Source organism: Saccopteryx bilineata, chromosome 7 (assembly GCF_036850765.1).
Source record: "Saccopteryx bilineata isolate mSacBil1 chromosome 7, mSacBil1_pri_phased_curated, whole genome shotgun sequence".
In the NCBI taxonomy this organism is placed as follows: Eukaryota; Metazoa; Chordata; class Mammalia; order Chiroptera; family Emballonuridae; genus Saccopteryx; species Saccopteryx bilineata.
This window is the reverse complement of record NC_089496.1, coordinates 46,987,029-47,004,859: the sequence shown is the minus strand read 5'-3', so window position 1 is coordinate 47,004,859 and position 17,831 is coordinate 46,987,029. Positions and strand designations below refer to the sequence as shown.

Sequence of the window (17,831 nt, the reverse complement as noted above, 5' to 3'; positions counted from 1 at the left end):
GAGAGAGACGAGAAGCATCAATCATCAGTTTCTTGTTGCGCGTTGCGACTTCTTAGTTGTTCATTGATTGCTTTCTCACATGTGCCTTGACCGCGGGCCTTCAGCAGACCGAGTAACCCCCTGCTGGAGCCAGCGACCTTGGGTTCACGCTGGTGAGCTCCTTGCTCAAGCCAGATGAGCCCGCGCTCAAGCTGGCGACCTTGGGGTCTCGAACCTGGGTCCTTCTGCATCCCAGTCTGACGCTCCATCCACTGCGCCACCACCTGGTCAGGCTGTTTGTTTTCTCTTGTCAAACCCTACCCAGACTCACCAGCACCGGCGTCCAAATGGGATTTTCGAGAACACGTGGCAAATTCTGTTTGCGCATTTCTGGTGCCGAACGGCAGGGTCAGAGCAAGGTTTGAAGGGCTCCCCAGGGAGAATGCTCTCCTGCATTAGGCAAAGGGTGGGCCAGAGTCCTGAAGGGACCCGACTGTGTGGATGGGCTGGATGAGTTCATTAGCTTTGAGCGAGATGACACTTCTGGCTTGATTCTGCACGACATATCTTTTTCAAAAGCTTGCCAGATGTGTGCGGAGAAGATGCCTCCCATCCAACATGAGAAGGGCACTGGTTTGTTTCCAGCATGGCTAGTTTTACACCGAATCACTAGCCCCCCTCTGTAACCAGTTCCAGGGGTCCTTCGGGAGCTGGCCAGGGTCAGGAACAGTCTTTGAAGGAAGGGGGATATCAAAGGACATCAGCAGAGGTGAGCCCTATCAGTAGGTAGGTAACGCCTCCTCCTCAGCCTGATCACTGGCTCTAACGACACCGTTTAAACCAGTCTGTTAATGACAGGGGTCAGGAATAGTTTATTTTTCACACAGGGGTTTTTCTCTGAATACAGTGCAAACACTAAGGCTCCTTGCAAATATGAGGTCCCCGCTTCTGTTAGAAGCGGTCATGCTGTCCAGTACGGGACTTAATTATAACCCCATACAAAACGTAGATGAACTTTGAATTATAACATGCTCAGCGTGCAGTGGGGTGGGAGAGATCAGAGGGCGGTGGGTACGGGAGGAAAGGGGGCTGGAGCAGCCCCCACTAGGGTGCATTCACCTCCCATCCCACAGCAGAGCCAGATGTGGGGAGCTCACGTCCTGAGAGTGGGGAGTCCTGGAGTCAGGAGCTGTGAAACCCACCCATTCCAGACCCCACTTAAAAGTGATTCTTCACAAGTTTGTATGCTTGTAGCCCCTGCGGCCTGAGGCTCCCAGCAGCCCTTTCCTCTTCTGAGCAGGAATACAAGTGTAGAGACCAAGGCCATATGGAAAGCATCAGATCTTGAAAACCAACTTTTTTTCTTCGTCCCTACGTGGCACTGTCCCCTCCTCTTCCCGAACCCGTACAGCTTCATGCCGCTGGGAGGTGACACATTCAAAGGTTGTCTTTGACTCACCCTCTCTGCTTCATGTGGCATCTGGAAACCAGGAATTCCCCCTCCCCCCAGCCCAGGGTTTGGCATGTGCCCTCTTCCTGTAGGCGCCCACCAGCGAGCTCACACTCACCTGCCAGGGCCAGGGGGTCCCGGTCAGGGGGGCCTAGTGAGGACACTAGGATCTCAGAATTAAGGAAAGCGGGTTTGGGGTGTTAACATTCCCTATGGGACGTGAACACAGCCGGCTTTTCCTCCCCCACCCCTGAGGAGGCAACCGCGGTAGAGGTCATCCAGACAGAGCTGCCCAGCAAATTAAATGTGCCTTGGAGGTGTGTTCTCCAATTGCCACGCACTCCCTCCAACGGGCACTGTTCTAAGACAGGCGTGAGAATTGTGTAGTAGTGGCGGGGTCCTGCGAGTATGTGTGGCTGCCTCGGCGCAGAGGTGGGAAAAGGAAGGTTCTAGAAGGCAGGCTAGAAGTCTGTTTGGATGGTTCAGGGAGCTACAGGGACGGCAGCTGTGGGTGCATGACAGCGACCATGGCAGGTGCAAGCAGACGTGGAGAGCTTCTTCCTTGCTCTAGGGACGGACCATAGGGAACTTTTGCTCCTGGTTATTTCAGGGTAAGCGGGGGGGGGGGAGCCCCTTTGTTATAAGGGGTCTGCAATAGTCTCTTCCATTATAGAAGAGTCTGTACTGGTCCTGTAAAGGGCTGTTCCGGGGGGCAGGGCCAAGGACAAAGGGCACAGAGAGGAGAGCAGGCTGGTCTTCCTGCCGCCTTGCTCTGCCCAAGGCTCCCCATCACCAGTAAGTTATTTCAACAAACCTGTTGGCCTAGTTCTTCGGTTTCTTGTTGGGCCTAGAGGAAACCCCAGGGCAACTCTGGGAGCAGCTGGGGGGCTCCCGAGGCTGCCTCTGGGTCTGGCTTTGGCCTCCAGGTGGTGAAGCGCGGCCCCTGGCGCCCCTAGAAAGGCTGACCAGTTTTCAGGGGCCCCCAGCTGTGTCAATTCTGGCCAGATCTCCTGTAGATGCGCAAGTCCTTCTCCATCACCCCTGAGCTGCGCAGGCCTCGGGGAGACTGATTTCGGTTCCAGGTGAAACCTGGGTCCCAGCACTGCCCGTGGCACCCCCGAGCAGGGTTGGAGGTTGCAGGTTTAGCAAAGCCCGCTGGCTAATCACCCAGCAAGGCCCAGGCGCCTCAGCACTCAGAGCAGATGGAATGTGCTGTCCATCTCCTCTCTGGCTTTGCCCAGCCCTTCTCAAGCGAGCTAAATGCCACGCGACGACAAACGGTCAACAGTTGAGTTTATTGAGCTGCGAGTGTGCAGAGGGAAGGGTGGGAACTGGAGAGAAAGGTGGACGAGGTCAGATGTGAGGGTGTCTGTATCGGAAAAGGACGCTGCACCTTCTGCTCTGTGCCCTGGGCTGCTCACTCCCGTCGCCATTCCGGAGGTCAGCCGGTGCTCTGCGCTCCCAGGAACTGGGCCCCCGACTACCCGTTCTTGATGCGGTGCTGACCTCTAGAGGCTTCCAATTAAAAAGCATCCCCAAGGACCCACCTAATTTAGTTTCTAAACCCGTGCTGTAGCCCGTTTCTTAGAAAATAAGGAACCACTAGCTCCGCTGCTGTGCACGTGACCTGACAGGAAGTGCCTGACTTATTTTTTGGCTGCTGAATTACAGCTCGCCCAGATTTTTTAGAAATGTCAGTTTTCGGCTCCAACACAGCAAAAGGGTGGGCCAGAGAGATAAAGTATCTCAATGTCATCTGCCTAAGACGGAATTGAGAGGGAAAGTTAAGAGGGCCAGCTGTTGCAGGACGAACTTCTTGAGTTTCCAGAGGCCGAAGGGGACGTCTGCTCAGCCCAGGGCCGCGGGGGCAGCGGGCAGAACTGACCGCCTGCACACTCTCTGCAGGTCCTGCTCCGGCCCCGCGGCGGGGGCCACGCACTGGGCAGTGGGCTTTGCTTTGCTTACTTTGTTTCACTTTGACCCGCTCATGTCCACGAGGAACACTGGGGACAAGGAGGTGTCCCCACCTGGCCTGGCCTGACCTAACCGTGGAAACGAGACTCATTCCCCCAAGAGGAAATGTGACTGTTCATTCTATCCCTAAACGTACACCCCAAATCTTCCTATTCTGCTGCAGCTTTTCCTTCCATGGTGTTGATGACAAAGAGAAGGGAAATGTGGGAAGTTGGGAGAAACAGTTCAGAGCCGTCACTCTTGGGGTTGAGAGAGACCCGCTCTCTTGGCAGGGGCCTTTATTTCTAAACAAGATCCTAGGGAAGGTTCAAAACCAGAGCCACTCAGTTTTGCCAACTCACGTCAGCCAGCCCTGCTTTCACGAGACAGTCTTTTCCTTATAAACCTTGCTTCCCACCCTCCCGGCCTCAGTAGCCAAGACAACATACATGCCCATGCTAGTGCCGGGGGTGGGGTGGGGTGGGGTGGGGTGAGGGACTTGGAAATGAGTCCAGTCTTATTTTACAGATGTCAAAACAAAGGCCAGGGTGGGGGGTAGGGAAAGGTGACATGCCTGCATACTGTCACCCTGTTCCCTCAGCCAATCAACTTCAGAGTCACGGCAGTCTGGCCTGTGGTGGCGCAGTGGATAAAGCGTTGACCTGGAACACCGAGGTCGCAGGTTCGAAACCCTGGGCTTGCCTGGTCAAGGCACATATGGGAGTTGATGCTTCCTGCTCCTGCCTCCTTCTTCCTCTCTCTTCTCTCTCTACAATGAATAAATGAAGTCTTAAAAAGGTAAAATTAAAAATAATAATAATATTAATAAAAAGAGTCACTGCAAAGGAGAAATATGGCTCTAAAATTCAGTCCCTGCAGAAGAAGCCAATCGGTGCTTTAAAAAGGATCCCTGTGAGAGCGATCAAACAACAGTGACGAGGGAATTAACCCCGTCAGAAAGGCTCTGTCTAGAGAACACCATGCCACCACCCCGCTGAGGTCGGAACCAGACCGAGTGAGGGCTGGAACCCCTGCACATGGCCCGCCACTTGAATAGACTCTGACAACAGCCATGTTGAAGATGAAGGACCACAAATTAAGGTGTCTGAAATTCTCACACGAGCCTCGATGCTGTGCCTATGAAGGCAATCTCAAATCTAATTTAACAATCTATGGAGACCTATTCATTTGAGGAAAGAAATATTCTTAAATAATGGGAGTTGCCAACTTCCAGATTTATTCTTTAAATGCCGCTCTGTTCCAAATAACAGTAATCGGGAGAGAAGTAGTAGGGGAGATGGTGTCAAACTCATCATAAAAAGAACACAGATTTCTAAGTGGTGTCACAAGGATCTCTAACTAGGATGGAAGAAAAAAATAGGGCCCTCCCATATAAACCCTAAAGAATTAGTTTGAAAAAAAGAGTGGAAAAATACTGAATAACAGGGGCAGCATCAGAACAGATAGATTCAGGTCTCAAAACACATCAATTATTAACATTTGAATCACAGCAGTGGTTCATAAAACCACCTCCCCCCTCTCTCCTCCTTCGCCTCCCCCCCGCCCCCCCCACAGCCCCAATAACAGCAAGCACAGAGCCAGCCAATGGTCCTTCTTCGCTCCTCAATTTTATCCCAGGAGGGGTCACCCAGGACCAGTCACAGGCACGGGGAGTAAGAAAGAGGCAACCGTCACCAGTGTTTGGAAGGCTCTTTAATAGCAAGCGTATGGTAATTACATCGTTGGATGAGAGCCCCTCTCCTGGGAGAGAGGAGCAGATGGGGACGGGGGTTCGATGCAGGAGTCACACTGCTGGAAGCATCTAACGAAGGGAGACAGTTCGGTGCAACCCATTTCACAGTTGTGTCATTTACAAGAGACTTCTTTGAAAGGAAATAGAAAGGCAAAGAAAGCATACACACCCTGTACGAAATGTTTGTTTTTTGTGGGTTTTTTTTTTTTGCCTAAGAAACACCCCCAAAACTGTTCCTTGCTTTTGCTTCTCATTAGAGGGCTGAACGGCTTTCATATACAAATTAAGACTGGTTCACAGGTCATTTCAGCTTCGTCTTAGGGTGGACAATCTCCTTTCTCCGCTGAGAAGCTGGTGTGTGGACAGAGGACTGCTCCCCACCTCTATCTGCCTAGCTACCAGAAGGTACTTAAATAAACCTTAAGGAAACAGAAACGAAACAAAAGGAGAACCAGCCCGAAGGCCGTTTTACAAAGAACAGACTGTCAGCTTTCTCTGTGGTACCGAGCAACTGGACTACACAGTTCTCAGTAAATTAAATGTTTATTTTCATGGGGCCTGGCGCCTGCTCTTTTTAACTGCTGATGCCTCTCCAGCCTCTACAAGGCTTTTAATGGGCTTTCTAACGGGAAATGTTCATCGGGCCTCTATTTTTTTGCAATCCAAATTAAAAAAAAAAAAAAAACCTCAAAGGTAGCATACTATAAATATTAACAGTTTGTCCAATGGATGTGAGCGGTAGGTATTTTACCGTGGACACCGCGTTGCCATGGACACCAGAGGCCACTGGCATCCTGGCAAGTTTTACAATTATTCTGTAGAAATCTAAAAGGACTTCAGCCTTTTCATGCCATACCTGGTACCACAAAACCAAGATAACCGATTAAATCTTTAGGAAAGAGGATTAGTTTTTTGATTCAACAAAACTGTAGGCTTCTCCGGTAATCTGAAGACTAAGCAGTTGGCAACGACATCTCGCGTACACACTCCCTTCTGGGAAGAGGGATATGCGACCCACTCGAGTTTTAATTGTGCTCTTTCTACGGTCCTGAAGCTCCGGTGCCTAGGTAGGCTTTGCTCTCCGGCACTCCTGACCCATGGTCTCCTCTGCAGCTGACAGCAAGGTCAAGTGCAGTTTCCGTTCAGCCTGGCATGTGACAGGAGCCTCTTTGGAAAGACTGGCTTCTCTGGCTGACGGTTGGCTTATCCAGGACAAGTTGGCTTATCCAGGGCAAGAACTCCACCAGATTTTCAGGACACCCGCTCTCTCCTTGGCTGGGGGTGGGGAAGGAAGGCATTGTCGAAGCCACAGAGCCATTCCCAGCACGGCCTTGTCTCTCAACATGCAGGAGGCTCCTCTGAGCTCAGCAGGTCCCTAATGGCAGAGCCATGAAAAGAATTGCCCGGGACCTGACATGATCAATGCCTCCTGGCTTTTTATTTTATTTTTCTAAACAATCAGACCCTAATTCTCCCATTCATCCTCCCTTAATCGCCTCCTCCTGCCCCAGATTTAAGTCCTGCCTACTCCTATGTGCCTCCCCAATCATGGCCAATCAGATTGGTTCACGCCACAGCTTCTCAACTCGTCCATTTTCACAGGCAGGGCAGAGCCCACGGAGGCTCTGGGACCACAGCTCCCCGAGGTCCACGCGCTCCGTGCTCATATGAAACGGAAACAGTATTTAGAGGTGGGGATGTGCTAGAGAAGGGTTTCTGCTTACACGTGAAACATGACAACAACTACGAGAGGGGAGAGGTTTTCACTCGACACTGGAAACCTGACCCTGGCACCGGGGCGCAAGGAGAAGTCCTCAGGAAGAGACTGGTTTGTGTTCTAGTCACTGAAGAACAAAAAGGACTACATGCTGCTCTGGGGGGGGGGGGGGGGCATAGCGGACACCTTAGTGTAACTGAATCCGGAGCGTGGCGGGCACCGTGTGGGGTCCCACCACCCTCCCCGGCTCCATAATTCACTCTTCGGTTCCACACAGCCTGTGATTCTCAGACAGAGGAAAGGAACCAGTAGTCATCAGAAAAATGTCTCTGATCCACTCAAACCCAGGCGCGTGGTTCTGTAAGGTTAGCGTAGGCATGACGTCGTACCTTGTCCACAGCGACGAACAAGTCACGATTCCCCTATTCACACCTGCACACTCACCACACACACACTCACTCACACAGATACTCCCTCGAAAACAGAAGGTCACTCTCTCTCAGCTACTCTTCATGCAATTTCCCCCTCTCAGTTTAACTTACTCCACCCACTTCCAAAGCCACAGTCTGTTGGGGCACCAATAAAGCGATGCCTTCCACAGGCTGAGCAGGTACACCTCAGACAAAACTGTTCGCTAGACCTCCTGGGGCCTCTCCCCTAAGGAAGTTTCATCAGCCCCTCAGGATCAGGCCCTGGGGGGGCTTGAACATTCACAGACCAACAGAAACACTTCTACCGTAGCCCTGCGGCCAGGATCCTAGGGACAGGAGATTCTAAATCTATTTCCTGCTCATTTCCCTTAAAGCCTCCGTGATTTTTACTCTGCAAACCCACACACATTATAAGGCAGTCATGGAAGAACAGTGGTTAAAGCAGGAAGGGCAAGCATCTCTTGTTTTAAGCTAGTGAAGTGACTTGCCCAAGGTCACACGGTTACTGGCAAGAGTCAGCACTAGAACCCAGGTCCCTCTCTTTAATCCTGGGTCAGTGCTCCTCCCACTGGGCCACGTCGCCTCCCGGGAAGTGTGGCGCTATGTCTGTGAATGTCCACACTTGTCCAGACACAGAACCGTTTCCACAACAGAAACCCCAGGCTGCTCGACTTGCCAACCGACCAGGTGAAACTGCCCTGTGCAGACGAACGCCACACAGGACCCGAATGTGTGGGTCTGTCTGTGTTCAGCGAGCACCGGCGGGGATGTGCACAGAGAGAAGGAACACTTAGAGGAAAACAATCTGATTTGCTTTTGGGGTTTTGCCAGGAAAGGAAGTAAAATATAGCGATGTTATCCCCGAACCAGTCCAGTGAATGGCTGAGTCTATCTCAGCTCGATTTTTACAAACAGAACATTCACATAAGAATGCCAAAATGCATTTGGTGAAAACCTAAACAGTTTTTTGATATATGTTACATCCAAGTACATCCAAGTTTGTTCCATTTTCAAACAGACGCCAATTTAGATTTTAAGCCTCTACTTACTACATACAAAATTCCAGTTTACCTTTGAATGGAGCAAGCTAGTCAAGCTTCTTCATCTCAGCTGCGGAAGTCCTCCTTTCAGCCTACTGGGTTAAAATAAAAATCGACCACACCTGAGCCCTATCTACAAAAAGTATAGTTTCCCAAACACCTGATTGGCTCAGGTCTGGAGCCAATCAGAACACAGGTGAGGGAGCAAAGCCCAGAGCACACTCATCGAGTCCACTGGATGAATCGTCAAGGTCTCTGTGGTTAATGGGCTCCCCGGAAGGATGTTTCTTTTACTTAAAAATTAACCTTGAATATGTTTCCTCAAAACAAGAAAAAAAAATGTGGCTACTGACGCCCGGATGGAAACCACTGTATTATTTTCCCCAATGACTTAAAACTGCAGTACGCGGTCCGACCACGAGCGGCTGGGCTCCCACAGCACCGACGGAACAGAAAATGTTGAGATAATCAGGTTCACACCGACATACCTAGAGGATAGACGAGGCTCCCAGAAGCTCTGTGGCCTCTGCGGTGGCTGCTTTTTTTTTTTTTTTTTTTTAATCGAAACTTTGACAATCTAACAGGCACGCATGTTAAAAACTACCCCACCCCAATGCTACGGTTAGTGAAGTGTTCATAAGAAGCATCCGGCATCCCGTGTTGTTAGACCCAGAGATGAGGAAGGGTTCAAGAAAATGAATCCTTTCAATAAGTCCGTGTTCGCATGAAAAGGATTTCCCCCAGAAATATTTGTTGGTTAAATGATGACAGTTGTTATTTCTGGGAGTTGTCTGAGTATTGTGATCATTAAAACATTAAAACTTCCCCTCTGCACCCAAGCTAACCTGTGATAAAAGATTCCCATTTTCACATCGCTTTAAAAAGTCATTGCAATTAGGTTCCTCGGAGCACTTGATTACAATTGTTTAATAAATTATACAGTGGGATCCTTTCCTTGACTTTAAAAAAGAAAAAAGAATAAAAGACAGATTAAGAAAGGATTCCATCATATATATATTTTAAAAAATGTTATACTGGTTTATTTTCCCATTAAATTTATCTATGGCTTCAAAGTTGAAGTGGCCCTTGGATTCTGGATGTTTTCATGATTTAACAAGTTGCCATCTCATTATAAAGAGAGAAGCTAGACTGTTTCACTTCCTATGTGGGACGGTTTATAAAACACTTTTAAGTAAATCGGTAACTGATGTCACCCCACTTACATGTTCCACTGTTAAGACTTTCAAAGTGGCTTTGGAATTAGCATGTTCTAAAATAACTGACCATGCCAGTATGTTTACACAACCGCGGCCCGGTTCCCATGTACCCAGGTAACTCAGCAATGGCAGCGCCCGGAAGGTTCTTTGCCTTCCTTACCCTCCTCATCCAGAACTAAGTGATTATCCTTTTCTGCCCTTGTGCAGTGTAATGACTAGGTATTAAAACTCATGCCTCCTAAGCAAAACCTTTCACTTACGACACTTACAAGGTACATGAAAGTGCAGGCGGCATGCCCTCTCTGCCATGCTTTCCCCCTCCGCAAAGTCACCTCGAATACATTCAGAGTTCTCTACATTCAAGTCAGCGAATGTCAGCTCTCCCAAGGACACCCGAGAGAACGTCTAGCCGCAACATGGACTCTAAATTCGAAATGGCCAAGGCTACCGAGACAACTCCGTGGAAACCCATTGACACGGGAGTAAAATGCAGGTCCCTTCTGAGCATAGTTTATCCCAAGATAATTTTGTGGTCATTAGAAAGGTATTTCATTTTTAATTTGGAGGCTGGGAGTCAAGATGTCCTGTTTCGAAGAGCTAACCCAGGAACCCGCGACCCCACCTCGGGTGCCACGGGGCTCACTCATTGTCAGATGGAAGCCCTTGTGAGTTTACTGCTGACTGACCCCCATTTGGGGGTGGTCCGCCTCCGGTTCCTCCTCCTCCACATCGGCACTGTACTCTTCAAAGGCGTCATCATCTGCATCCGGAAGCCCCAGTAACTGCAGGGGAGAGAAGAGAAGCAGCTGTGAGCACCAGAGGGCCCCAGGAAGGAAGACCACCGAAGGCCTCTGCTCAAGTGCAAAAACACTTAGCAGGACACAGCGTAGCTGCTACAGATTTCCCATGGGAGTCAACTGCCCTACAATGACGTTCACAAGCTTATTAGATGGAAATGTCGACCCTTCAATGGGTTGGTGTCCAGAGGGCTCACTGGGGAGCCTGAAGATTCTCTTGTTTTAAGCATCAAAACACGACACCGCCTACTACCTACGCGAAGAGGTAATAGCTACGCCCCGTGCACATGTATCTGGGATGTTAGAGGTAGTACCGTGAACAGTGCCTACTGTCCTATCAAGATATCAGAAACCTATTCCCCTCGTTTTCTCCCCTAAAAACAGACCTGCTATTACTTATAACGCACACACAGAAATGTGGAACTATTAAAATGTTCAACAAAGCAGTTAAATAAATCACAGTGCATCTAGAAGGTAGATTACACAGCCACTTAAAATAGATTTTTCTTAAAAGATTTTATTTTTGAGGAGACAGAGAGAGAGAGAGAGAGAGAGAGAGAAAGAGGAAGATGGTGGGAGGGGTGCAGGGAGAAGTGAGAAGCATCAACTCGTAGTTGCTTCTTGTACATGCCTTGACCGGGCAAGCCCGGGGTTTCCAACCAGCGACATCAGCATTCCAGGTGGCTGTTTTATCCACTGCGCCACCACAGGTAAAAAAAAAAAATGGTATTTTAATGAATCTAATGATTAAAAAAATATGTTCAGAAATATAAAAAAATAAAATTGTGTTTTCATTATCACACAGATTTCTTTAAATTTATATACAAATGCATAGAAAAAAAGACTTCAATGAAATTCCTCCAAATCTATAGAGTATATTTTTAGAGAGTATAACTTATGGGTAAGTTCTTTCCTTTTTAACCTTCTTGTATTTTCCAAATGCTCTCCGATCAGCATCAAGAAGACTGACAATCAATGCACAGCGAACATTTTCTTACAGCACTGCCTGGTTTCTGGCTAGAAACTGTGAGTGCCCTTTGCTAGGCCAGGTCAGTGTGGACAGAGCCCTGGTGTGGGCAGGAAGCCGTGACCTGGGGCACTCGTGGCCATAATCATGAGCATCTATCTATCCCCGGGCCCCTCAGTGAGATTTACGGTACGCATGTGGCTGAAGGACTTGCTCATACGGTGACCCCTTCCTTGATTGATCACACTGCGGCAACGTCACCAAACGGTCCTCTGATCTAAACTCTCAGTGCATGAAGACACCAGTAGAATAGGACGGGCCACTGTTCACTTGGCGCTGCCCCCCAGTGTGGTGCCAACCCCACGCTCTGCTTCCTGCTCTGTCCTATTTGCTGAATGACGGGAGTAAGCGGAGTCCTGATCAGAATAATACCTCGAGTCTGAAGTTCTCAAACCACAACTCCTGCACGTCTAAACACACTCAGGGCAAAATCGTCTGCTAGACTCTGCTGGTCATATTACGCATGTGGCCTGCCGGGGCAGACACGTGCTCTCTCCTTAGGGCTCTGAGGACGGCAGCTCGCTCACAGACATTGTCGACTGGGAGCGGTGGGGCAGGAGGAGCCCGTCTGGGCTAATCCCAGCAGTTTGTAACAATCCCCTGTGTGCTTGGTAGAAGGGGAAGCTCCTACCCCTACCACCGTCTCCTTTCTATATGGCAGTGGATGGAACAAATGACACAATTTGCCTCCAAAGTGAAAAGAGATGGTTGGTTACAATGAATGCAGGTGAATCATATCCCAGTGTCCAATTTTTACTTGAAGAGTGAAATAATTCAGACAGAAAAAGTTAAGAACCATATGATTTCACTTACAGGTATGAGATATAAAACTGAATGCAACAAAATAAGTAAATAAGAAAAACAAACAAAGAACAAGTGACATACCTAGACAATGACATGGTAGTTACCAGAGGGAAGGGGGTGAGGAGATAGTAAAGGGGAAAGGGGGCCAAATACATGGTGATGGAAGATGATCTGACTTCGGGTCATGGGCACACAATGCAGTATGAAAATCATGTATCCTAAAAATGCACACTTGAAAACTATTTAACCTTATTAACCAATGTCACCCCGATAAATTTCATAAAAATAAAACTATAAATTAAAAATAAAATAATAATAAAAATCAACGATGATCCAAAAAAATAAAAATTAAAAAAAGAAATCTGCTCAATGACCCACAAAAAGTGTTTAAGCGTCAAAGGCGTGGTGATGTTTAAATAGCTAATAGAAATATGGCTGACACCACTGAGAACTCCAGAATAATCACCTAAACACCAAAAGAAGATGTGCTCATTCAACACTACGTCGCGGCCTGACCTGTGGTGGCGCAGTGGATCAAGCATCGATCTGGAATGCTGAGGTCGCCGGTTCAAAACCCTGGGCTTGCCCGGTCAAGGCACATATGGGAGTTGATGCTTCCTGCTACTCCCTCCTTCTCTCTCTCTCTCTCTCTCTCTCTCTCTCTCTGTCTCTCTTCTCTAAATAAATAAATAAAAATTAAAAAAACAAAAACAAAAACACTATGTCACTCCTCAGTCCACAAAGGGATATCTCATTCAAAGAGGAGTGGCCAGTGGTTCCCTCTCACTTAACCAGTCCGACTGGTGGCCACTGCTCGGGGCCCTGGGTGCGGGAGGCGTCTGCAGCTCAGTGGGAAAGGTCTGAGTCAATGAGCCACGGCTGTGGAGGGTAAAGAGGGCTCGGCTGAGGCATGCATCTTTGCGATCTTGTCCTGAAGAGATGTGCCATTGATTATTCTTTTCAATAATACACTGAGTAATTCACGTGGACTCAAACCGCAGGTGCCCCTCAACATCCTTCCTCTCCTCAGCTTAGGAGGTGGCTTAAAGAGGCTCCAGCAGATGGAGGGTGAAACCGTGACCACCTCTCTTCCCCTCTCTCCTCCTCCTAGCTCCCTGCCTTACCTTCGCTGTGTGTCCAAAACCCGTAATTCTAGGTCTAGAGCATCAGCCACACGGGACGCCCTTCCCTCTGGTGGGAAGTGTTCAGATGCTACTTTAAGAGCTGCTCACTCCATCCTTATGGGAGGGAGAAAGAAGAGAAGCAGTTCTCAGTGGCCCTCTGGACTTTTTTTTTTTCTTTCATTTTTCCGAAGCTGGAAATGGGGAGGCAGACAGACTCCCGCATGCGCCCGACCAGGATCCACCAGGCATGCCCACCAGGGGGCAACGCTCTGCCCCTCTGGGGCATCACTCTGCTGCATCCAGAGCCATTCTAGCGCCTGAGGCAGAGGCCACAGAGCCATCCTCAGCGGGAGGGGAAGAGAGAGACAGAGAGGAAGGAGAGGGGGAGGGGTGGAGAAGCAGATGGGTGCCTCTCCTGTGTGCCCTGGCCGGGAATCGAACCCGGGACTCTTTCACTCCAGGCCGACACTCTACCGCTGAGCCAACCGGCCAGGGCCTGGCCCTCTGGACTTTTACGACACTTCAATGCAGGGTCTGCAGATCTGTTGAGGGGCTGTGTGGCAATGGCTCTGGACCTGGTGTGCGGAAGCCAAAGCCCTCGACGGGGACCTCTGCCAAGCCACTGCCTTAGCTGAGCCTCAGCGCCCTTCTCTGTAAAGTGGGGACCATGACACCTGCTCTACCTCTGAAGAAATGACAGAGAGCAAATGAGAAAGTGAATGTGGCCGGGGTCTGCAAGCTGTAGAGCCTCCTGTGAATTATCTAGCTATGTCCCATGAACTTGCTCCTCCTTCGAAAGCACAGCCAGTTCAGTCATTCCAGGGGAGTCACCATGGCCTGGGCAGACTGCCCCCGGCCCCTGCTCCTGCCTCCCCTCTGCTGGGCTTGCTTCTGGACCCCCCCCCCCCATGTTCGTTAGCCGTAGTACTGTAGGAGGTGAGAAGCGAAGTAGGAAACTCACTATTAGATTCTATTTGATTGTCAGGCTTACATGCAGCATTTGATGGAACCTACCGATTTTTTCAGATTTAATAATAATAGTTCCTAGTTAGTGGAGCTGTTATCTGCTAGGCTCTGCCTTAAGCAGCTTTACCTATATCGGTTCCTTTTGTTTTCGTAATAACCATATGGAATAGGAAATATTATTACCCCCCTTTTCACACAGAATACTTAGAGAGATTGAGTAACCTGCCCAGAGCTACTAAGATGAGAGTCAGAGCCAGGGTTCAAACCCAGGCCGTCGGACTGCAGACTTCACCTACCTAAGCACCAGGTTACGCAGGGTACTCCCTCCTCGGTCAAGGCTGCTCCTATCGCCGGAGGCATCCGTGTTCTCTACGGGTAATATACCTTTTCTAACATCCCAAATGCAATGTCAACGTCTATATTTATGAGTATGTATGATTTGGAAGCATGCAGAGAACAGAAAAAGCACCAGAGCTAGAATTTGTCCGGGATTCCAAACGGTATCACCCAGACGTACAACCGTCTGGCGTTCCCGACCCTGTCTCCGTTCCCGTCTATGGTGGGCAAGTCTAAATTTAACTTCTGGATCCAAATTTGAACAGTCAATAGACTTATCAGAGACAGGGGCGCAAACAGACTGGTAAGAACCCTGGAGTCCTTGCTTTTATTGCACCCACACATTCTCAGAAGGAAAATGAGCAGGCCAAGAAATCCTGTCTGGCATATTTAAATCACTGCTTATAACTATAATCATTAATTCGTTTTTTTAGCACTTTTTTTTCATTTAGCTGGGAAAAAATCTTTATGCTCACCCTGGACAATTGTTGGCATTTCCAGGGTTTTGCTGTCCACCAAGCTTCCCTCGAACCACCTGTGAGCACGTAAATTCTTCCGGGGCCCATCCATCCAAATAGGATTGTGCTAGGAGGTAGAGATGCCGTCCCTCGAGAATCAAGGTTTTGCAGACCCAAGAGAGTATTGATTTACTGTAGGACTAGCTCCAGCTCTTTTGGAAAGTGGTGTAAACTAGAGGAAGCCATATTCGGTTGGTATTTAGCATCTGCTGCCTCCAAAGGTGACACTCACTCAGCACAGTGGGCTAGCGTGTCTATAAAAGACAAGGTGCCTGGCCGGTGGTGGCGCAGTGGATAAAAGCGTCAACCTGGAATGCTGAGGTCGCCAGTTCAAAACCCTGGGCTTGCCTGGTCAAGGCATATATGGGAATTGATGCTTCCTGCTCCTCCCCACTTCTCTCTCTCTCTCTCTCTCTCTTTCTCCTCTTTCTCTAAAAATGAATAAATAAATGGCCCTGGCCGGTTTGCTCAGTGGTAGAGCGTCGGCCTGGCGTGCAAGGGGTCCCGGGTTCGATTTCCGGCCAGGGCACATAGGAGAAGCGCCCATCTGCTTCTCCACCCCTCCCCCTCTCCTTCCTCTCTGTCTCTCTCTTCCCCTCCCGCAGCGAGGCTCCATTGGAGCAAAGATGGCTCGGGCGCTGGGGATGGCTCCTTGGTCTCTGCCCCAGGCGCTGGAGTGGCTCTGGTCACAACAGAGTGATGCCCCGGAGGGGCAGAGCATCGCCCCCTGGTGGGCAGACCGTCACCCCTGGTGGGCGTGCCGGGTGGATCCCGGTCGGGCGCATGCAGGAGTCTGACTGTCTCTCCCCGTTTCCAGCTTCGGAAAAATACAAAAAAAAAAAAAAAGAATAAAAAAAAAAATCTAAAAAAATAAAAAGGGAAAGGGAAGGAGGTGTCCTCCTCGGAGAGCACAGTCACCCGCTAGGGCTCGGTGCTCTCGGTAAGTGCCCTGAGGTTTCAGAGGTCCCTGTGAGCTCCTTCCGGAGGACTGACTGAAGCAGCACCCCCCTCCCCCGCTTCACTGTGTACGATTCACCAGGGATCTACCGCGATCTCAGGGGGGATCTGAGATCCTGCCTTTCTAACAAAGCCCCAGGAGATGGGGTCACGGCTGGTCTGGACCCACACTTTGAGTATGGAGACTCTAAAGCCTTTGAGGAATTTGCCTCCATTTATCTCCCTAAGCTGTAATGCCGGTGGTACCAAGAGACAGATGACAGGCTCCTGGTCATCTGTCTTCTTGATCTAGGGAAAAAAGCAGGTTGGTGGCAAGATGAAAAACGGACAAAATTAGTAGGTACTCTCTTGTGTAAAAAATATTTTTTTTTATTGATTGGTTTTAGAGAGAGAAGAAAGGAGAGAAAGAGAGAAAGAAACATCAATCTGTGTTTTTTTTTCCAGTTTTTGTTTTTTGGGTTTATTTATTTATTTATTCATTATAGAGAGAAGAGAGAGAGAGAGAGAGAGAGAGAGAGAGAGAGAGAAGGGGGGAGGAGCAGGAAGCATCAACTCCCATATGTGCCTTGATCAGGCAAGCCCAGGGTTTTGAACCGGCAACCTCAGTGTTTCCAGGTTGACGCTTTATCCACTGCGCCCCACAGGTCAGGCCATCAATCTGTTTCTGTAGGTGCGTTGGCCAGGGATCGAACTGGAAGACACTGCATCGGGATGATGCTCTAACCGAGCTATCCTGCCAGGGCGGTGCTCTCTTACTTTTAGGGGCCATTGTACTTTCTAAACAGGACAAGTGTCAAATTCTTTCCCTTCCTCCAGGCTCTTTCTTGGTCAGACTAAGAGTAGAAGCAAGAACGGGACTTCTGGGTCACAAAGGGTTTTGCTGTAGGGTTTAAACCCTGGCTTTCCAACCGTCAGTGGAAAAACCAAAGCTATCAACCTGGTCCGTGCCAATGAGCTAGGATTAGGAGCCCTTTTCTGGTAGAAATGTCTCTGCTTCTCGAGAGGGAAAAAGCAGAGTCACAGAGCAACTGCAGGGACCAGGGTCGATCAGAGAAAGAAGCCATGGGGAGCCACAGGCTGTAACTCCAGGTAGCGCCATCAAAGTAACATCTGCCGAAACGGCACACAAAACGGCCATAGCAACAGGTGCCTCGTGACCCTAATGTCCACAGTGCCAGGAAGAGGAGGAAGAGTTAGCACGCCAGGGAGATAAAATAAAGCTTTATTCTCGTTGAGAGAAAGCGGACGGGCAAAGACAAGGTTTGGTTTTGCAGCGAAGGGAAAAGGTAAGCTCTCTCTTCCCTTATGAATAGCGGGGGGGTCTACCAGTCCTCACTAAATAAAAGATACAAAACGGAGGAGAAAAATGAGCGGCATACCACCATTATTATTGAGATCCATGGCCACTATTTTGTTATCTAGCTCAATCATGTGGGGACCAGCAACTGTCAACCAAGGGCACCTACCAAGAAAAATGTAGGACTCCAGAGATCTTCCCAATCACATTTATCAAGGCTACTGATGGGCATCTTGGAAGCCATCACTGGTCAGACGACCCGGTTAAACCCACCAGCTCCCAGGCGGCACTGACAGCCTGTTTGGCACTATGATTTGCAGACATGTACCATGTGGCTATGATGTCCCAGCAGAAAGGACACAAAAGTAGGTACAAGCAAAAGTTCCCGGGAGTGGAGCGAATGTGGTCACCCACACTCATGGGTCCATCCACTAAGCATTTTCTAACAGCAGTGATGAGACAGAA

The 17,831-nt window shown here is 49.3% G+C and overlaps 1 protein-coding gene across 1 annotated transcript in view; it reads right to left on the bottom strand.

Moving 5' to 3' along the window:
* Positions 1-5,318: 5,318 nt before the first annotated feature.
* MTURN (maturin, neural progenitor differentiation regulator homolog) overlaps positions 5,319-17,831 on the bottom strand; it is a 30,059-nt gene continuing 17,546 nt past the window's right edge. Inside the window, exon 3 of the mRNA XM_066238754.1 lies at positions 5,319-10,322. Coding sequence (XP_066094851.1) covers positions 10,212-10,322 — 111 coding nt within the window. The 3' untranslated portion in view covers positions 5,319-10,211. The remainder of the gene's footprint in view (positions 10,323-17,831) is intronic.